General features: G+C 38.7%; 1 protein-coding gene across 4 annotated transcripts in view; it reads right to left on the reverse strand.

Moving 5' to 3' along the window:
• ldb2a (LIM domain binding 2a) overlaps positions 1–21,369 on the reverse strand; it is a 93,111-nt gene that overhangs the window by 25,458 nt on the left and 46,284 nt on the right. For all 4 annotated transcript variants that reach the window (XM_071457465.1, XM_071457464.1, XM_071457462.1 and 1 more), the window contains exon 3: positions 8,077–8,249. In XM_071457465.1, coding sequence (XP_071313566.1) covers positions 8,077–8,249 — 173 coding nt within the window. The remainder of the gene's footprint in view (positions 1–8,076; positions 8,250–21,369) is intronic.

Genomic DNA, 21,369 nt, shown 5'->3' on the forward strand with positions numbered 1-21,369 from the left:
TAATCAACTAGTACTCAAATTGCTGTTGAATGGTAAAAAAATATACAACTGCAACTTTTTCTTTTTCTTCTTGAAATGAAATGTATCTTGGTCATTATCCAGTGGATGAGTTTTATGCCCCCTGGGCCCCTAAAACCTATTAAGAGACAAAATACTTAGGCATGTATGTGGAAATATGTTATTCTTTACATCATTCGTGAGCGTGTGCTTTTTGTAGATTTATAGTATTTACCCACCAGCAGTGAAATAACTTGAATTGTGTTTACTAGTGAGTCAGTGTCTTCTGATGCTTTCCAGGTGCTGTAGCCTACAGTGAAACAACGCTGCACTATTGATTTCTTTTTCCATATTGCCAACTGTGTCTTTAGCATTGCCTTCACTGTTGCTCTTATTTCTGTCTGCAAGCTTTCTGCTTTTCTGTAACCAATAAATAAATTGGCAAACAGCCTAAATCAGAACCCGAGTAAGAATCACTTTAATTGCCAAGTGCAATAAATGTGCAGGAATTTGTCTTAGCTGCGTTTGTGCAGAGATATATTAACCACAAATGCAACCAAGGCAGCTTTTCCAACAGATTCCAGTGTAGATTCAATCATAGAGAGCTATTTATTCCTCCAAAGTGAAAGCCAGTTGGTTAAAATATAATATTTTTAACAATGGCCGCAACCATTTTTTAAGCTAAATAGTGTTCCCTTATGAAAACTAAGAGGAGGAAAATCCCCTTGAATTAAAAAGTGGTCCATTAAATGGTACAGCCCCTCACAGAGAGTCCTCATTGATTTAAGAGCGGGGTCATAAATCTTCCACACAACGCGGCTGAGATCAGGGGATCTCCAGCTCACAAGAGCAACAAAGAATAACAGCGTCCTGCTGCTGAGACACTATTCAATACTGTACCCTAACATGACAATCAATTAACAGCAGAGGAGCTGAAGGTCATTAAATCGATTATTATGAGCATTCATGATTGCTTCTGGTGAATATAAATAGGTTTAAAGTTGACTAAATATAATGAATTATAGCAACAAGGTGCTGCTGTGCCTTATAATACTGTTACTCAACAAGATCCTTTATATTGGTGAAGATAGAGAAGCCTGACATTAATATTAAGATCACAGCATTTATTATTATTATTATTTATGGTTATTGTACATATAAATAAGTGAAATGTGCTTCTGTAAATATGTGTAGTTACCGCAAATGTGTCAGGTTGACAACTTGAAGCTGAACCGATAAAGCAGCCAGGATGATATATCGGCCAATATTAGCTTATTGCTGATACATATTATCAGCATTGTGTATGTGTCGGACAAAAGGTAACAAGAAATGTCAGTATATCATACACGTACTTATTATATGATATGATATACTCAGATATATCTTCATCATCAGACACAATTCTTTAACAACCAAACTTAACCGATCCTTATCAAAACTATTATTTATGTAAATGTGTAAAAGAAAATATTGGCTGCTATATCAATATCAGATTTTTTTTTTAAATCTATCAAGCATCAATATCTGTGTCATCCTCAAATCTGGTATCAATCAGACTGTACTAACAATTAACTCACAGCGGATGTCCTCTTTTAATAATTTACCTGGAACAGTGCAGAATATACTTCAGATTCAGAAATGGTATATAATCGCATGCACAGCTCAGAGACAGGTGCCTGCAGAGCAAGCGGTGAACACACACAAAACTGTATTAAAGAAGCAGCTACATTTCAGTCTTTAGTTAGACTTTGGTTATTGTAGTGTTTGTTTATTGTTTAGGCAATAAACAAACACTACACCATCAACCACAGGCTGCCACAACCAATCAAACGATCAAACAAATGGGGTTAAATTAGAGGAACACCTGAGACAAATAGATATGCGGGAAGTAATCTCATTCATATTATAAATACATAAATAAATAGAACGCTCACACATTTCATGATAAATGAAATGCAATAAAACCCAGATATGATGAAAAATGGGCAACAGTCAACACAAAATAAACATAAAATACTCAGAATTCACACTGATAATTGACCATGTGACAGTGCTGAATCACTACTATGACTATTCGTACCTTGCAGCGCTAACACAAATAAAACTGAATATCTAAAATTATAGAAAAGTATGGCAGAGTGACATTTCAAACATGCCTGAAATTTGCAGAAACTACTGACTGCAAGCAAAGTCCAGAAAAACACACACTGCTGATAACACAACCACTTCTCAATTTCTCAAAAAAACAATCCACTCAGGGAATTAAATTCACTTCAGCTGCGATCACTGTGTCACGAACTCGTCTTTTGCTCTCTGCTCACCTCCCAGCATGCACAAACCCCCAACTAGGCACCGGTAACAAGGGCCATGCCCTCCGAGCTAATACACACCAGTCAGGGGAAAGCAAGGCCTGCTGGGTAGTGAACAGAAGTGCTGATATGCCAGGGGCGGCTGTGAGGTTGGGGGCTTTTGGTCAAATTGGCACCCTGTGTCACCTTGTCAACACCTCAACGCCCTGCGAACCCACACACTTTGTCTACCAGCACCTGGAGAACACCGCCCACTCTCAGTGCCCTGCTAACCCCGCCCATTCGTTAGTCTGTAGCACCCCAGCAATGACCGATGACATGGAGAGGGAGAGAGTGCATGAACACAGCACATGAAACTGTGTTGAGCTCCTTTACAAATGCCCCCTTTTGCATTTCTTCAATGGTTTTCATCTTAACCATTACATTAGAATTTTAAACCATATCTCTCCCCCTCATATATATTTTTTTCTGTGTCACTGTAGTGTGCTATAGTAGTCATCTGCAAATCATTTGCTGTCTTTCTCTTGGAAACCTTGCACAACCTGCTTTGTCAATGCTATACTTTATGAACAATTTTCAATGTTTTACAACTTGAGCCAGATTTTTGTAGCTTTGGCCATCATCTCTCTCAGTTATAATAACGCTATAATCACAAAGGTTGTTGCTGGGAACATGGCAACATTATTATAATTAAGTTCAACAGGACAAGAAACACAAGCAGTGATGATCAGACATGTTGTAAACAAGGCCACAGTTTGAGCAGATTATACCTGTGGTTCCCAAAGTGGGTGCAGCAGTACCTTGGCGTGCCTTAAGGACAAGCTTGATTTCCATTCTTTATACTGTTTCAGCATGCATTTAATTCAACCACAACTTTACATTTTAATTTTGAAACAAACCAAAAATGGATGAAATAAGTAATGAACATACTAACACTGTATGAACACTGAACACTGTATCAAAAACCCTGTTAAATATTATGAGATTGGTGACATGGCAGTTTACGGTTGCTGGTTGGCTACTCTGTGTGTATCTGTTGGGCAGGCAGCTGTAAACAACAACCTTTACAGGGATAAACACAGCTGTATTGAATTATAGTATATAGTAATGCTTAGAGTTCAGCCAATTTATGGTTTTGCCTGTCCAGTCCGGTGCTAGAGCTTAAACCGGTTTGATTTTATGTGAATGAGCTGAACCAGCATTTGTCATTATGACAGATTCTGGCAAATTGAAAAGTAGCCTACACCAGGAACCTGTGCCAACGGAACCAACTAATATAGAATTAGTAATAAGCAATATCACAACATGATTAACATAACATTTGTTAAATGGAGTGACAGAGCTTTTAGAATTAGACGAACTGTGTGATATTTACTACCGAGCTGAGGTCAGCAACATGAAGGAGGTCAAATTTCAGTAGATGGGAAGGGTAAGCTCAGAGCTTCGAGGTGCATTACTGCCACCAAATGGACTGGAGTCACTACATTCTCATTCCACTCGAGAGCGTCTGCGGGGTCCAGTGTGGCTTAATATGAAATTGGTTTAAAATTCTTTACACCGATCCGACTCCAGTAACGCTAAACACTCTCTGGAACATGGGTTTTCCAGATGTACTGAAATGTAGCCTAACAAGTAATTTTATTATTTTTCACTGTAAATATAGCTCAGAGGAAGAAATGCTGATACATACATGTTGGGAGATCTCTATTAACGGGTGCCCTGTTTTCCTTTTTTTTTTTTTTAAACATATTTGGAAGTAAGACTGAAACTGTGCACACCTGAAATGTCAGTGATAATCCCTCATTGCATAGGAAAATGTGCGAGTGCACAACCATGGCAAGAACAGCAGGTTATTGTTAAACCAAGCTGTGAACTGAAATGATCACAGTTTGGGTAATAGTTTTACTGTTCCCCTTCAATTTCTCCTCCAAATTAGTTTGGGTACCTCTAAAAAGAAGGTCAAAATACTGTAAGGCTTACAGTGTAGGAAACATGGAAGTGTAGGCTCACCATCCTTGTTAAAATTACTGTATGTAGTTTATTATGTGTGGTTTTTGGGATGTTTAACTGCTTGTAGTATGATGTCGCACTGTCACCTACACTGGTATATTTGCTATGTCTACATCAAGGATGACAAAGGCATTAACTTTGGATTTTATTGTTTTACCCTTGACCTTAATGTTGCTGCTTGTGATTTGATGTCCTTCTTCTCATAAAGTCAAATAAACTGAACTAAGAAGGTCGGACTGCCAGTGTTTCTCACCCTGTAATGACGTCTTTCTAGTGTCCCAGATCTCAGCAAACAACTGCAGTGTCGTTATTACTGATAGCAATAATGGCCTAAACTATGGTACCAAACTAGGACTTAAGTTGTAATAAACAATAATTATTCTTTAAATGTGCTAATGCCAATGAGGCACATTTGAATTAGAAATTTTGGAAAAGAAAGAGAGAGAGTGAGCAAGACGAGCAAAGAAAGAGACAGATACAGGCAGAGAGAGAGAGTGGGAGAGCAAGAGAGCGAGTTGGGAGCTGGGGATGATTTCTCTAGGGATGAAGGATGCGAGTGTGTGTGTGTGTGTGTGTGTGTGTGTGTCTGTTAAGGGTGTTGGGGGGGTAGAGAAGAAGAAGAGGGGAGGATGAGAGAGCGGTGGAGTAGAGAGCGAGGGGAGAATGAGCGAGAAAGGCAGGGGAATGAGAGAGAGAGGAGGAGGGAGGGGAGGGGTGGGAGGGGGGAGGAAGAGGGGGGCGAGGGTGGTGGTGGTGGTTGAGGAAAGCGAGGCGAGGCAGAGCTGATTGAGATTCGGGCCTCCAGAGCTGCAGGCTCGCTGCTGCTGGGAGCTCAGGGAGAACACGCTCAGTTATTGGAATTCTTTTTTTTTTTTTTTTTTCTAATGAATTAATTCTTCTCATCCAATTTAGGTGAAGATGAAAAGAGAGCAGCGCTGCGAGCATCAAATTTAGCTTTTTGTTGACCAGGCCTGGACCATTCTGTTTCTGTTTCTGTTTCTGTTAATATCAGACACTCGCGATATATTATGGGTTTTTTTTTCTTCTTCTTTTTGGGAAGCCTTGTTTACAAAAAACCAAACAACAGCAACATCACAAGACGTTTCCTGTGTGTGTTACTGTAGATTTTTCATACTCTTTTGCTAATATGATAACACAAAGAGCCCCCATCCACCTACACCCATTTACACACATACACACGCCCAACCCCCACCCAACCACCAACCTCTACATGAATACAAAATGCACAGAAACAGTGACATGACCTCAGGATCCCCCTCAATGCAAACTCACACGTAGGCAGTCATGCATATAAATATACACTAACATGTAAACACCCACAGACACCTGCCACATCTGAAATGATGGGAAGATTTGACTTTTCTAAATGCTAAGAAAAAGGTCCTGCACTACAGTACAAAAAAAAGAAAAGAAAAGAAAAAGGATGTTGGACAAAACTTGGTTTACATTTCCAAAGAATTTGTTTCATGTCTAATTTCTTAATTTCTCCTTCAACATGGGTGAGGAATGTGGAATGGGCCGCCATCCTCTACAGCTCCATATTGCACTGTATCTGCAAGTCCAATCAAATCTCAAGGATTGGATTCAGTAATAACAACCTATCCACATATTTCCTATCATTTGCAAGCATCACTTTTGGTTGATAAAGATGCTCTAACTTCGCTTTCACTGTTTTTAACAGGGTTTTTTTTTTTGTTAACGGCATTGTGGAAGTACACTGTATGTCAGTATAAATTTGAACTCCACAGATATAGTACATCTGTTGATATTAGCTTTTTGCAGATATACAGTATCAGTATCGGTGCACATGTCCCACTCCGTACGTATCTTGGTCATAATTGGTCATGATTCTTTAATGACCTTATTTAAGGGATACTTGTCGAAAATGTGCCTGTAGGATATGAGTTTAGGTAAAGAAAGGAATTGGGCAATATAACATGATTAGATTTTAATGAACACTTAAGAGGTTGGTATTGATATTTGTCTAAAAATACCTAAAAAAATTCTAGTATTGTCTGGGCTCTACTGTGAACCACTTACCACCTAGTAATGCATGTGTCAAATCATTTAGTCTCGGATTCAGTCTTTTTTTTTGCTGGTGCTGTTTTCCCTTTTATGAGGATTTTTCTCATATTGAAATTCAATATCCAAAAGCAAGACAGGAAAAGACATATCACTGCCCTGTTGTTAAAAAAAATTACACTTCATATCAAGAAATTCTTGAATTAAGTTCATTTGTATTGAAAAATACTAAGATCTCAGCCCCTTAGCACATTTTGTTCATTTCTTTACAGAAAATAAGATTTTAGATCTCAGTAACAAACAAACTTACTTGGTAAAAGAGATTTTTTTCTCGCAATGATGTTTTTTAAATCCCTGTTTAGTCTCACAGCCCATGGCAGGTCAGCCAAAAAGTTAATTTCAGACTGTGCACATTACACACACACTTAGACACACATGCACCCAGGAGTGAGTGCATACTGTCATGTCCTGAAAACAAGAGGGTGTATAGCTGTTTAATGTCAGAACAATCTGGTCCGGTGCTGTAGCTCGGGGTTCATGGTACAGGGAACATGGAATCCCTTTAGCTCGGCTGCTCGGCGCTGACAAGGTATCTGGCCTCAGATTCATTTAGAGAGTCAGCAGAAGAACACTAAGAGTCAGCTAGCCATCTGGATCAGACTGTGGTGAAGCAGATATTCACTCTAGCCCACAAGGGGATTCTCTCCCCAAAGACAAAAGCAGATGAGCTCAGCCTCAGTGCTTTCAGAAGACCCTGGTGTCAGGTTTGGATTATCTCACCTGTGCAATTTGTGTTTCCTCTGCTTTCCTTGCTTCTGTCTGTGCTGCACTTATACTGCAAACTAAAACATTCTCTTCAAAGATCTTATTCATGTCCTTGCAGCATCACCTTTGAGGGCTTAAGAATCAGTTGACATCTTTAACAGGAGAGATGCCTTTTTGGGGTCTGGGATTAAGCCAAAATGCTAAGAAGTGAAGAGGGTAAATATGAATATGACTGACATTTCCCTGCATGAATTCCTCAATCTAAACAGTGAGTATTTAATTTGCATTTTTAAGCTAAGGTATTTCCTGGTTAGTATTTAATGTAACAGTAGTAGTTAGTATATTTATGTTTTTACTGCCTTATAGAGCAGCTTAACCCATTGTTTCAGCTTGAAGAGACCCCCTTCATACATTTAAAAATGCATTCAAACCTTTACTCACACAGACACAATAAATATTTTTATGGAGTCTAGAGGACAGAATTACTCGATTTTCTCCAGAAAGAGGGAAAGATTTCAGTAGAAATTAACACTATAGAATGGGAAAAGAATAAGCTGAAGGTATAAAAAGTGACTGTACTCCAAAAATGGATTTAGTGTTATGTTACTCTTTAGACTTAACTAAAATGTATTGCAATCTTGCACAGAATGTGCAGAGAAAGACCCTCTCCTTCAGAAATCAGGGACAGACATCTAAGATGCATACAAGCTAAGCAGATAATACATCATTTTATAATTCATTTGGCAAATAGATAAAGACCTTCCCACAGCTGACAGTAAGGCCACCAGGTATGACTTGAAAACAAAGGGACAAAACGAAAGAGGGCAGAAAAAAAAGAATCAAAGGTTGTAAATGGATTTGATCTTTAACCAGTTAAACACCTCAGCTAGTCCATTATCATAGCTTGTGATCAATTATTCATGGTGGGAGAAGCTCTGGGGTCAGGTGTTACCTTTGTAAACATTGGCTTCCCGTGCTGGGTGACCATGGTGCACTGATCACAGTCCAGGGTGATGCAGGAGTTGTGGAAGGACTCCTTGGAGTGTTTGAGGATGTAGTGGAGCTCGGTGACCCCTCCCTCAAACACCGTGCTGAAATAACGTGGGATCAATGTCCGGCCGATTGCTGCGGGGAGACAAAAGAGAGGGCAGATCTGCTAAATATAGAGGGAGACCAAACGTGAAATGATGTGGAAAGAAGATACTGAGCTTAATGGCCAACAGATAGGAAAGAAAAGGGTGACAGCATAAAATACTGCCCCAACTATACTGCCAACAAGACACTAGAACGGTGCATAGAACTGTATAGAACTACAGGCCGCTACTGCTACTGTATACTGTTTGAAATCTTTATTATAAATGCCAATATGATACATGAGCTTCTCTAACAAAGCCAGAATGATATTTCCAACCAAGGAACAGTTGAACATTTTGGGAAATATGGTTGTTTGTTTTCTTGTCAGGGGTTAGATGAGCATGTCTGTGCAGTAAGCATGGAGATGGAGTCAGGAGGCAGTTAGCTTAGCTTATAATAAATAGTGGACATGGGGAAACTGCTAGCCCGGTTCTGTCCAAAGCTGTTAGACAATTGTGTTAGTTATGGAGCTTCAGAGGTTTTGCTAGGTGGATTTTTGAAGTTTGGACAGAGAGGCTGTTTCCTGCTGCTTTGAGTCTTTTTGCTAACCTAAGCTAGCCGCCTCTTAACTGTAGCACTAGAATTAACTCACAGACACTGAAGTTGTATTAATACTCTCTTCGAACTCTCAGCAAGAAAGAGAGTAACATACTTAAAAAAATAAAAATAAAATAATGAACATTTCCATTAATTTAAAGAAAAATAAGCATGAATTTCTTAAAGACCTTTTTTCGAATTCAAAAAAATTAAGTGAAGCATCTAAGATGTTAAATGCTATCAAAGCGCAAGTTGTACAAGAACGTTCCTTTAATTAAATTGGCAAAACTGTGATTTAAATCCAGAACCATTTAAACTAAGAAAAGGTACAAAAGAGTAAGACTCAGATTAGGCTTTCAGTGCCAGATTTTAGTGCCAAAATGTTTTTTGATACTTACTATGGACACATTTTGGATGGTGCTAAAAACAGGGCTTGATAGTTAGTGCTGCGTTTTAATACCCAGGCCAGCTATGATAACACATGCTACAACCACTACAAGAAGCATTAAAATTAGCTCTACAAAATCATGTTATTGTATTTTTTTTAAATGCCATTATTGTATCTATTAAAATTAATTATGGCACAGAGAGCAGAGATATGTTACATTCAAGTTAATAAAAATAAGAGGTTAGAGAACACGATCCAAAATGATAAGAAGTGACAGTGACAGTGTAAGAAAAGCATAATAGCAAAGAAACTTTATGACAAGGACATCTGCTTCAAATTCATTAGTCAAGATAAACATTTTATTAGCTGTCAAAAGCTCTTTGGAGGAGTTAGAAACTGATCAGATGTTCAAATGAATGAAATTGTTGAAAAAAATGTTCTGTTTTTCCGGTTTTACTGTTTTTCTATCATACAAAATCATTCTAGGAACACAGGAAAGATTAAGTCTGCTGTCTTTGCACAATTTGAACTCTCTTTAAGGTTCTCTGGACACGAACATCAGGGTACATCCTAAAAAAACATACATGTAAAATGTCCAAATTCAGAATACAGACCATGCATTCATTCATGTTCTTCCCTTATCCAGTCTCATTAAAAGCTATAATCCCACAAAAATCATATACAGTGTTTTTAGCAGTGCTGTAGTAATCAGAAGAAATCTGAATGAACTTGCTGCTAAATATATGCTATCGAGCAGCAGCTGTCCTGCTGATTGTGATCAATTTATGAATCAAGATTCTCAACGCAACGGGCACATAACAGATTTAGAGAAAGTATTGGACCGTCCTGAAACTTATTGATTCACTGAGTGCCAAACACTGGGCTGCCTTAAGGAAGGCTGTTCACCCTCCAAGAAAATACTCAAATCCTTTATTCTCGGATTGAGTCTGATTTTTCCTTGAAACAAGTGTCAAATAAATCTTCCAGTGCAGAGGGGTATATTCAGCTCTTTCCAACATGTCTGAAGATTAAAGATTAGCTTGAAACAACTGACGGTATCATGAATTTCAGCCTCTCAATCCACTTCTTCCAAGATATGACACCTCATATAACACTTACTTTTGAATATTCCTCAAATGACTGAGACTGTACTGGGAGAAGGAGAGTATTTTCACATATTTTTCAGAATAATATGATTCCATGACTGAGTTTAGTATTAAACTGAATTATTAAGATGGACAACTTTGGCAGTGCAAACTTTCTGGAGAAGCCTAAAGAGACAATGAACAGGCTGCATGATGAAAACCGAAGGAGGAGTCAGGGAGGGAGAAATTGTCTTCGGTGTTTTATAGCCCTCAGGCTTTGTCTGGTTTCCATCTCCTCTGTGTTAGCTGGCTTCAAGGAGAAGAATGGATGATACATAGAGAGGCTAACATATCCCACTACATTATGGATGCATTGCGATGGCATACAAGATACAGATTTCTGAATACTTGCATATATGTAACAGTATGAAATGTCCAGGACTGCCTTTCCTTCTCAGCTTTGAACTTTAAATTATGAAATTATTCTCAGTATATTTTGTTAATAGCCAACTGTTAGGTAGTTTGGCTAAAATAAATATGAAATTTCCAACGAGAGTTTCCTCATCAAGTGTTTTGAAACAGTTTGACAAAACAAAACACTGACTCCAACAACAATATCTAGCCTAAACTTCACCATTAGAGCTTACAGGTTCTTTTCTCTGAGAGCTTCTTTACCTCTGCAACATCAGTGAAAATCCCTCTCTACCTCCCCACTAAGAACCTGAAATCCTGCTACAGGTCTTCTACCCACCAGAGTGGAGTGTGCGAAGTTCAGTTCTTTACGTACTCGTGCTCCTTCTACTATCAGAGTTATATGATGATGCTTTAACTGAGGGCCTGTTCTATTAACTGCGGTATACACCATGAAGATTATTACAAATCCCCCTTTTTAAAAGACACTGTCACTTTATGCTACAAAATAATTCTTATGTCACTTGTTTTAAGAAAATCGGGACTACAATTAATTATTAATTTCATTAGAATTCTGTATGTTCTTTAGATTATTTTCTTCATTAATTAATTAAATGACCAATTGTCTGGCCTATGAAATGTCCAATGAGTCCAATGTGACATCTCCAAACCCCAAAGGAATTTAATTTACTTTCACAGAGGATTAAGAACACCAGCACATATTTACATTATCTGCTGAAAAAATGAACTAAAACCAATAAAACTAAACCATTATTAAAAACTGTTGTTGATCAACTAATCTATAACCAACTAATTGTTTTGGCTCTGAAGAATAGTGTGATTATAGTTGATGCTTCATTACATGACTTGTTTAGATCGACATTTTGCAGTGTGTGGGCACAGCTTTATTTCAGTGCTTGGAAAAAACACAGTGAGTTGAAAGTGAAAAATGAGATGTTAATGCATAGGATTTACTCAGAATATAAAGCAAGATCGTCTTCAGTGCACAACTTAATATGTAGATCAGGGATTCTACGCAGCACTGACAGAGAACAGCTGCATCAAACAGCTCTCATTTGCCTCTTCTGGTGACTGCAGAGCTGAATATCGCAGTTTCTGTTACTTGTTGAGCAAGACCACATCTTAGCAGGACATCCTTCCTTAAAGAACCTGTTTTTTCAAGCTTGTATTTCTCTAGCTATAGGATTTCTGTTGAACGCACACTCATTTTCAGCACCACCCTGCCTCACACTTGTGCACACATACACGCCTGTGATCTGCAGTGCAATCCACAGGCTTCAACCAAATACCACTGAGCAGTTCCACTTGAGCGACTTGACTTGCTCAAGGGCAGGGCCAGAGGTTACTGGAGGGGAAAGTGCTACTCATTCACTCAAATGCACAGGGGATCTGAACCAGCAACTGTCTGGTCTTTAACTGACATTTTTACTGCTGGCTGAAAACTTTTAATGTCCCCTTCTTTAAATATCTGGATCCCATGAGACTGGGCGATATGGCCTATAAGTAGTATCTTAATATTTTTAGGCTATATACACAATATATATCGGAAATCTTCTTAAATCTCCTCTAAATTATTACGTTAAAAATCAAATTATTGAATTTTTAATTTGACTTGTCATGCCATCTTGTAGTCCATCTCTAATGGGATTACAAGACCTTAGCAAAACAGTGATAATGTTTATAGTACACCAATGTCCATTTTGTGTAAAGACAGCTGGGAGCTACAGTGATTTACAGTATTTTAAGTGGGCATTAAACACAGCCCCTCTTTAAATAAAAATGGGAACTTTCTGCTTCAGGTACCAGTGAGACAATAAAATGTCCACGAATGCGCCGGTCTAACAGTTGCCAAAAAACTGCAAAATAGTTTGTAATACTATGAGAGAGAACCGAACAACTCTGGAAGGTTTTCATGGAAGCCACAGTTTTGTTTTGTTTTTTTTGGTGCAATTATCTTGAGGTAAACCGTAGAATACAACATTCACGTTACAAAGTCCTCTACCAGGAATGTGTCTTGCTGGATGTTGTCACATTTCATTCTGGTAAACTTGAGCCAGATGCAACTTATTTGTTGCACAAACCTGTGTTTTTTTTTTTTTTTTCTTTTTCTGAAGCCTTCTGCATTTGGATCCCACTGCATCATCAGAACAGCCTCATTCAAATAAATGATAGGGCTGTGTTATTTTATGCAGGGCTGAATGTCAGTCTGAGTGCTGCCTAAATCAGTGATTCCCAGCCAGAGGTACTTGTACACATGGGAGCACTTTTGCAGTTACCAGGGGGTACATAGAAAGATTGTGGAGTAACTTGGCTAATTTGAACAAATTACTTGCTTTAAAAATAAATACATCCACATATTTGTGTTGAGGAGGATGAGGAGGATTTAGTGAGGCTGTTCTTTAGTTAATTTTCTATAATAATAACCAATAAATTACCAGTTGGAAGCTGCTGCACAGTCCCATCAACCTGAGTCAGTTCTATCGCTTTCACACCGTGTCCTGAGATGTAGAGAATAACCAGATAACTGAGCCGAGAAGTTCAAACATTTAAAGCCTTTGCCACTCCAAGTTGTAGAATTACAAATTCAAACCTGACCAAACCTACTAAAAAAAGAAAAGACCAAGCCCAAATAGTAACTATTCCAGGTTACTGTGTCTTGTATGAAAATGTGTGTTAAATAACAAGTGTTAATTAACATCCAGTTTAAATCAGTTCAAATTTGGACTATGCATTATTGATGAAGGGGTGCTTGAGCTCATCTGATAGGGCTGTGGGGTACATCAAGTATAAAGGGAATCATTGTTAACAATGCTTAAAACACTGTGACCAAATACTTTTTTTTCTTTGTTTTGTTTCTTTTTAGCATCACTGGTTAAACTGGGAATCAAACGTCTAATCCCACCAAGTGTTAGTGACCTGGTCTACCCACTGAGCTACACCAGACTGTTAAATAACAGCAAAAACAAAACAACCACAAATCCTGTCGTTGGGATTATGAAGGCGAGCATGTTGGGATTTCCTTTAGCCCCTCGTTCCTCGCCTAGTGGAACAAGTCTCTCTGTTCCTCTGCATTTTCCTGCCCGTCAAATCTCCATCATTAGAACACTGCTGGAAAAAAAAAAATCAGGACAGCCACATTATCCAGCAGCACATGGCCCCTGATTTCAAGCAGAAATAATCCATCTTAGAGTCAACACTCTGTTGGCTAGAATTATGCTCTTTCTCCCCTTCCCCCAGGGTGGGTGGGTGGTCAGGAGGAGGTGTGTGTATGTGGGGGGGTGAAGCCTGGGAATAAAACTTCATTTAGGAGTGAAATGTCCCCAAAGACAGTGGCTCGAGAGGCTCTTGAGGTCAGACCTAGATGGTAGAGCCTCAATCGAGAGAGAGAGAGAAAGAGAGGGAGATGAGGATGATGTTGGTGGTCGGGTGTGGGGGATGCAGGGGGGGGTGTACCCGTGACTGGCATGTTTTTCAAATTCGATAAAGTCAGGCATGACTAAATAACACATAAAATGTTTGGCATCGTGAGCAGTGGCTGAGGGAAGAGGAGGAGGAGGGAGGGTGAGCTGCAGGGTCCGCTTGCTGTGGATGACTGTGTAAATGATGCTCTCTCTCTCTCTCTCTCTCTCTCTCTCTCTCTCTCTCCCTCCATTACTTGTACTGCACTCTCTCTGTCCTCTCTCTCTGTATCTTGCTCCCTCCCTCGCTCGGTCTCCACCACGGTTGAAAAACAAAGTACGTCTAGGAGTGGAGCTGACTGCTAATGCAGAGAAGCTCTGAGGAGACGAGGGGGAGGGTAGAGGGGGAGGAGGTGTGGGGATAGAGGGACTGGGACAGAAAAAAATGAGCGAGGGATGAAAGAGAAAGAGAGAAACAAGAAACTAGGAGGGAAGATGAAAAAATAAGCTTGTCAATGAGGGAAAGAGGACTCACTGAGGGGTAATAGGAGCGAGATACAGCAAGAGAGGGTGAGACAGCAGGAGGGAAAGATAGAGGGAGTCACGGGGAAGGAGGGGGGCACTCAGGTGATACGCAGATCTGCTTCTTGCCCACCTCACCAAGCCATGCAGGAGTTTTGGTTGCGTCTTCTCAACCAAAACTGTCCTAATAAAATCCAGTGTGCATAGCCTGGGGTGACAGAGTGATAGATAAGCATGTAATGGTAGCCATGCTAGCAAGTCTTGGATCATTTCAAGCACAGTAGTCTTATGTTTCTCTTCAGATAGTTTCTAGGCTGAGGTTCAAATATTTTCTAGGCTCCCCTTCTCCATATTTATATTGTATTGCAAGCAAACACTTTAGCTCACTAGCTTTAAGTCAGCAGGCCTCAACGTCTTGCTCAAGGGTACATTTAAGGACACTGGCAGTTGCACTGATCAAACCAGGGGTGGCATGAACCCAATATTTTGAACAGTTTTACCTCTCAAAAATTATGAATTAATGTCAATTACTCAAAAATCCTAAACTGATATGAGCGTTGAAGGTCCTGAGGCTTGAAAAATTATACATAATATAGACAAAGTAAAGCCCTTACCAAAGCTAGAGTCTATTGATTGACTGATCAGGTCTATAATGCTCAAATAGTGTATCCAGACAGGAGAGAGGTGGGTTCACCAGGCAAAGTTAGACAAAAAAATGCAGAAAAACAGTACTGAAAAGAGATTTTGTTTCCAAATTGAAACAGAAAGCATTATCAAAAATACTTCCTAAATACTTATGTTATGAAAACCAAATTAAATCACACTTGAGGGCAGGTGTCCCCTGAAGTTGTTGAATAAGCAGAAAATAAACAGGGTATTTTTGAATTTGTTATAAACTTTCATACTTCTGTATTGGTCACTGCACTTTACTTTATTCCAGAATTAACCAATATTAGAGTAAAAGCATCTCTCAATCATGCCATCTTAGATCATGGGTCTACAATTACAGACTCAGTAAATACGATTGGGTTTGTCCATTTACGACTTTCACACTTATCACTAACCTCTCAAATATCCACTAATGAATGCAAGTACTTTTCCATCTCAGTCACAGTTGGCACTTTGTGGAAGATTTTTCAAAGATGATACATATGTGATTTATTTGCTCATTGTTTTTTTTTTTGTTTGTTTTTTGTTTTTTTTAATCTACTAATTGTTTAGTCTTTAAAATGTAAGGAAATTGTGAAAAAAAAAAAAAAAAACATTTCACAGTCTACAGCTGAAATAAATAAAATAGTAGACTACTGACAAAAGCTTGTATAGACTAATTTATTTAGCCAAATAATTGGTTTCCAGCTTCTCAAAGGTGAAGATTTTCTGTTTACTCTGTTTTATATCATTGTAAATAATAAAAATATTTTGGTCATTGACTTGACTTGACAAAGTAAGTCACATGAAGATGTGACCTTGGCTTTCAGACCTATTGATGGGCATGACTTCATTAACTGAATGATTAATCAAGTAATAAAAACAATTATCATCAAGTTAATCTATAATGAAAATAATCACTAGTTGTGGCCCCACAAGGGGCAAACGTGATATCTCCAGATTGTTCGCTTTGTTCAGCTAACAGACACTGAGTTTAACATACTACATACATAGTAAAACAGACAAGCTTGACAAGCTTGAACCAGTGAATGTTTGGATTTTTGCTTAAATTTTTAATGGACGCTGATTCATTTTCTGTTGATGATTGATCAACTATTTGCTTCAGTGTATGGTGGGCGACAGAAACAGGTGCAGATTTTCATCAAAATACAATAAATACAGTCTAGAGTAGGAGAAACAGTTGCTACCACTCACACAGTGCAAGAGCACACTGCCAACTCCACACAAAACATTAACACAAAATAAACCAAAATGTGGTTTAAAAAAAAAAAGGCATGGACAGTGTATGAAGTGTGGACAGGGAAAGCGCCACAGTGAGAAAATTATGAACACGATCATTCACTTCAGTGCTAAAAAAAAGAGCCTCAGCAGCCCCATGTTGTAGGCTCATGCTGAAAACACTATTATTTATCTGTTAATGGGCAGTCAGATTTCACACTCGCCGACAGAGCACAAGCCAAACAAAACTTCACACAATTAACTGCAGAGGGAAAAAAAACTCACATGGAGCCCAGATGAGATGTAGATGAAATTTGTTAGAAATCTATTTTTCTTTCTTCTGCACCTCAACCCTCTCTCTCTCTCTCTCTCTCTCTCTCTCTCTCTCTCTCTCTCTCTCTCTGTGTCTCTGTCTCTCTGTCTCTCTCTCTCTTCCTCTCTCTTCTTCTTCTTCTTCTTCTTGTGTTCTCCTTTTCCTGCACCGTGCTGATTGGCCCGTCTTCAGTCGCAGGGCACTCCAGAGATACAGATTAGCTGGCACTTGTTTGGGCGAACACGACAAGGAGCATATGCCTCTCAAGTAATGTGTACCCAAACATGCAATTTACAAATAATTAACGTGGTATTAATTAGTCACATTAATTCATGCCACTTTGTTGGGATTGTTTCTCCCCGTTGGTCCCCAGGACTCCTGCCAGCAACGTCAGCCAGCGAGACGGCAAGAGCAATTTTTCTGCTCCGCAGCGAGAGCAGGGCATCAGAATAAAGGAGAGCTGCTGGCTGGTGCACACGCGCACACACAGAGTTCATACAAGCACCTACACACTGAATGAACAATTAGAATATGTGCAAAAGCATGGGTTAATGTTTCACATAAATACATGAAAAACACAACAAACGATTTAAATATTGAGGCTGATGCTATTCTATATTTTCAGTGTTAACAAATCCCATCAAAACAATTACTGCTGCACTGAAGGTTTCTCCCATCTCCACTCTAGAACTCAGCCAGAGTGACAACCAGGTTGTTGGTCACCTTTCTTACCAGGGCCCTTATTTTAGGCCCTTTGCTTAGTTTAGCTGGGCAGGTAGCTCTAGGTAGAGTCCTAGTTTTTCCAAGCTTCTTCCATTTTAGAATTATGGAGGCCACTGTGCTCTTGGGAAACTTCAATGCAGCAGAATTTTTTTTGTAGCCTTCCCCAGATCTGTGCCTCGACACAATCCTGTCTCTGAGCTCTGCAGGCAGTTCCTTCCTCCTCATGGCTTGGTTTGTGCTCTAACATGCATTGTCAGCTGTGAGACCTTTATAGACACAGGCGTGTGCCTTTCCACATCACGTCCAATCAAGTGAATTTATTACAGGTGGACTCCAATAAAGATGTAGAACATCTCAAAGATGATCAACGGGAGACGCCTGAGGTAAATGTTAAGTGTGTGACATTTCAGTTTTGCCTTTTTAATATACTTGTAAACATTTCTAAAATTATGTTTTCACGTTGTCATTATAGGGTGTTGAGTGTAGATTGACAAGAAAAAAAAATTCTCAGTCTCAGTGATTCTACCTGTGCTTGTAAGTGTTTCATACATGCATCTAAGTTGACATCCATGGTGCATCGGAGAGCAGTAGAGCTATGTATTGTCTGTACTGTCCACTAGAACAGCCACACATACATACAACATGCACAGTAATGATGCACTTGGGGAGTATAGAGGCAGCTAGATAAACAATATGCACAGCTGCATGCATGAGCAAAAACAAATACATGTAAACATGCAGAGATGTGCCAGGAAACATACATAAATGAGCTCTAGATTCAGCTCCTCCATCCCTCCTGAGCAAACATTACATCCATTTTTATAGATTTTAATTCAAAAATATGTGTTGCATTTGAATAAAAGTACATTATTTCCAATATAGGACATCTTACATCTTCTTAGAATATTAGACTAATACCAAAAATGAAATGCTGTCTCACCAAAGAAGAAGAAAGAAAAGAAAAGTAAAAAATACAAAAAAAATGTAGCAAATTATTAGGCCAAAACTTCTATGATAATCTGTGCGCATTTCCAGATGCGACTTGTCCAAAAGCCCATAGGTAAGGTACATATAATCCACCAGCACTAGCATGTGCACTAGCTTGATGTTTATGCCTCAAATATTCAATCAAGTGTGCTTTAAACCACCAGTTAAAGGTCAATGTGTTAGACTGGAAAGAGCAAATACTGTAGTTCTTAACACGCAACAGCCCCAAAATTTCATGCTGAACCGTTCACAAAGTATCAATCCCATTTTTCATGAAGTTGAGAGTAAAAGGTTGGAAACACGGCTGGTTGAAACAGTAATAACTAGAACAGAAAGCATGGCAGGCTGTCACCAAATACCCTCCATGTGGCAGTGAACACAAAAGGAGTCCTACTCTAAAAGTAAGTCATTACCTGGAAGTCATTACTTCAAGTTCATCATTCAATAACTACAAAATATAGATGATCTACTGTGTTGAAGGGTAATCATTCTGTCAGCCACAGATTAAAGATACTTCTATCCTTTGAAAAGTACCACCATTTGTGTCTAATTTTGTGCTATCAATCATTTTTGCATGAAAACATGTTGACGTTTTTTTTTGTGAATGGCATTATCTCAATTTGGAAATAGGGTAGTGAAACCCAGACCACTCAGACTTGTCAACGCTGCTCATCCAACCCGTCCAGCTAGTTGATGATTAAACCACATACTGGTGGAATACAGCTCGCAGAATGAAGCCAAATTAAAAAGGGTGGTTGGGGGGGGGGGGGTAAATAAATAAATAAATAAAGAGGCAAGAAAGTCGGGAGATACTCAGTGGGCGATTATGCAGCAAATGCAGTTCTCTGCAGTGCAGAAGAGAAAAGGATGAAAATGAGAGGGGGGAGAGCAGGAAGAAATTGTGGGTGATCCATAATGTCTGCACCCTGCAAATATTCATCAGATAGTCGCTACCTTTTTTCAACGGGCAGGTGGAGTTCAAAAAGCAGAGCAAGGCACTTACAAGGTTAAAGGTTCAATTCCCTAAGTGGCTCAGTGTAAAGAAGAGGATTCTAACGTTAACAATGTGAGAGATTCCAATATCTGTGTGGCCTCATGGAGAAATCAAAGCACTAATGTTGCAAAGACTGGGGCAGTGGTTCTTCATGTTACACTATTAAATAAAGTTTCCGTTGTTTCATTTGTACCTTTACTATGGATGGGTGATACATATAAAATAACTATATACAATTTGTGTATCAATATACTGTGGAGTCCAAAAGTCTGAGACCACATTCCCATTCACTTGAATTCAAAATTTACAGTGGACCTCACAATATATCATAACATTGCAAGTTTACCGTTTAACTGAGAAATGATTTAAAAATCAGATATGAATGCCTGTCTTTGGCTAATCCAGTGAATTAAACACAAATCAAGGCATTTCATCACATCAGTGCAAAAATCCTATACAGTCTATGAACGTAGCCCATTTGTTTTTTAGTGTTTCCCACAATGGCCTAAACAACAATACCTCAGCATAATCAGGTATATCACCTGACGTCATTGTACACGTCATCACACCACCCAACCCTGATTTCTACAATCTTAAACTTACTCAGATTTAATTATGTTGCACTTTATGTACTTGATATACATTGCCTTAGTCATATAGTCATATATTGCACATATAGCACCTATTACATATTACACTCCTCTGTTGTTCTTCTTGAGGTGTCTCCCATTTTTCTGCAATTAAAATCCTTGTGTTTTGATGTTAAGTTTTTCCTCGTCTGAACAAATGGTATATATGGTATATGTACAAAATTGAATACATTATGTTGACATCATATTCTAGTGATAAATCAAAAAAATGACAAAATAAATGAATGAAATAGTTCAGGATGACGAGTCATATCACAATACTGGACAGTAACACACCAAAAAATGAGAGAGACTGACTCTCAAGAGGCCTGATATTAAAATCCTGTTTTTAGAAAATAAATCCTTAGAGTGTCACCTTCGAGATACAATGCTTTATTGTCATTTCAACACAGTTGAGAGGAATTTGGTGAGCTCACACAAAACAAAAACAAACAAATCATGATCATTAGGTGATCATAGATAAAAACTAATTATAATAAATAGAATAATTAGAAAAAGTGTTCCCATGCTATCTTATCATTTTTTCATAATAACCCTGCCTTTCTGTTACGTTAAGTTATTATGATGTATTGTAAGTATTATGTTGTAAAATCACATTATGTAAAGTCAGGCTAAATGAAGAGCGAACAGAGGCAGATGTCTGGATGTGTGAACACTGTACTATATTGTTTGAAGCATATGTTTTTCCCAGTGGATTATCTTGTTTCTGAGCACTTTTGCTCTGCATTTTTACATTTGAAGACATTCACCTCGCTCTATGGTGATCCCAGTCCTGAGTGTTTAAAATGACTGAGCAGAGATTTAGTGTCTGTCTTGAGGATAATCTCTGACTTTTTCAGGTACTGAATGTTCTCTGTAAACTCAGGGCCAGCTGGACACCACCTCATAACCTATACATAGGGTTAGGCTAAAGCAAACAGATTATGGGACCTGCAAAAAGGAGTAGATCAACAGACTCACATAGGTAATATCGATTTTTTTTTCCTCCTGTGACTTGTGTACAAACCAGTGCTTGCTTGGACCTACAGTGTGCACTGAAATCAATAAGCTAAGCTAAAAATACTATTAAAATCGATTATTGCCCCTTGGTGCAAGCTACTGTTGATGATCGGTGAGAAGAGATGCATGGATGAAAACTGAGCTGGCATATTGATCTGTGAGCCTGATCAATGGTTGACGATAGCCTGCACTACTT

The sequence above is a fragment of the Trachinotus anak genome, unplaced genomic scaffold (genome assembly GCF_046630095.1).
Source record: "Trachinotus anak isolate AG129_WGS33_773 ecotype Australia unplaced genomic scaffold, CSIRO_AGI_Tana_v1 ptg000021l, whole genome shotgun sequence".
In the NCBI taxonomy this organism is placed as follows: Eukaryota; Metazoa; Chordata; class Actinopteri; order Carangiformes; family Carangidae; genus Trachinotus; species Trachinotus anak.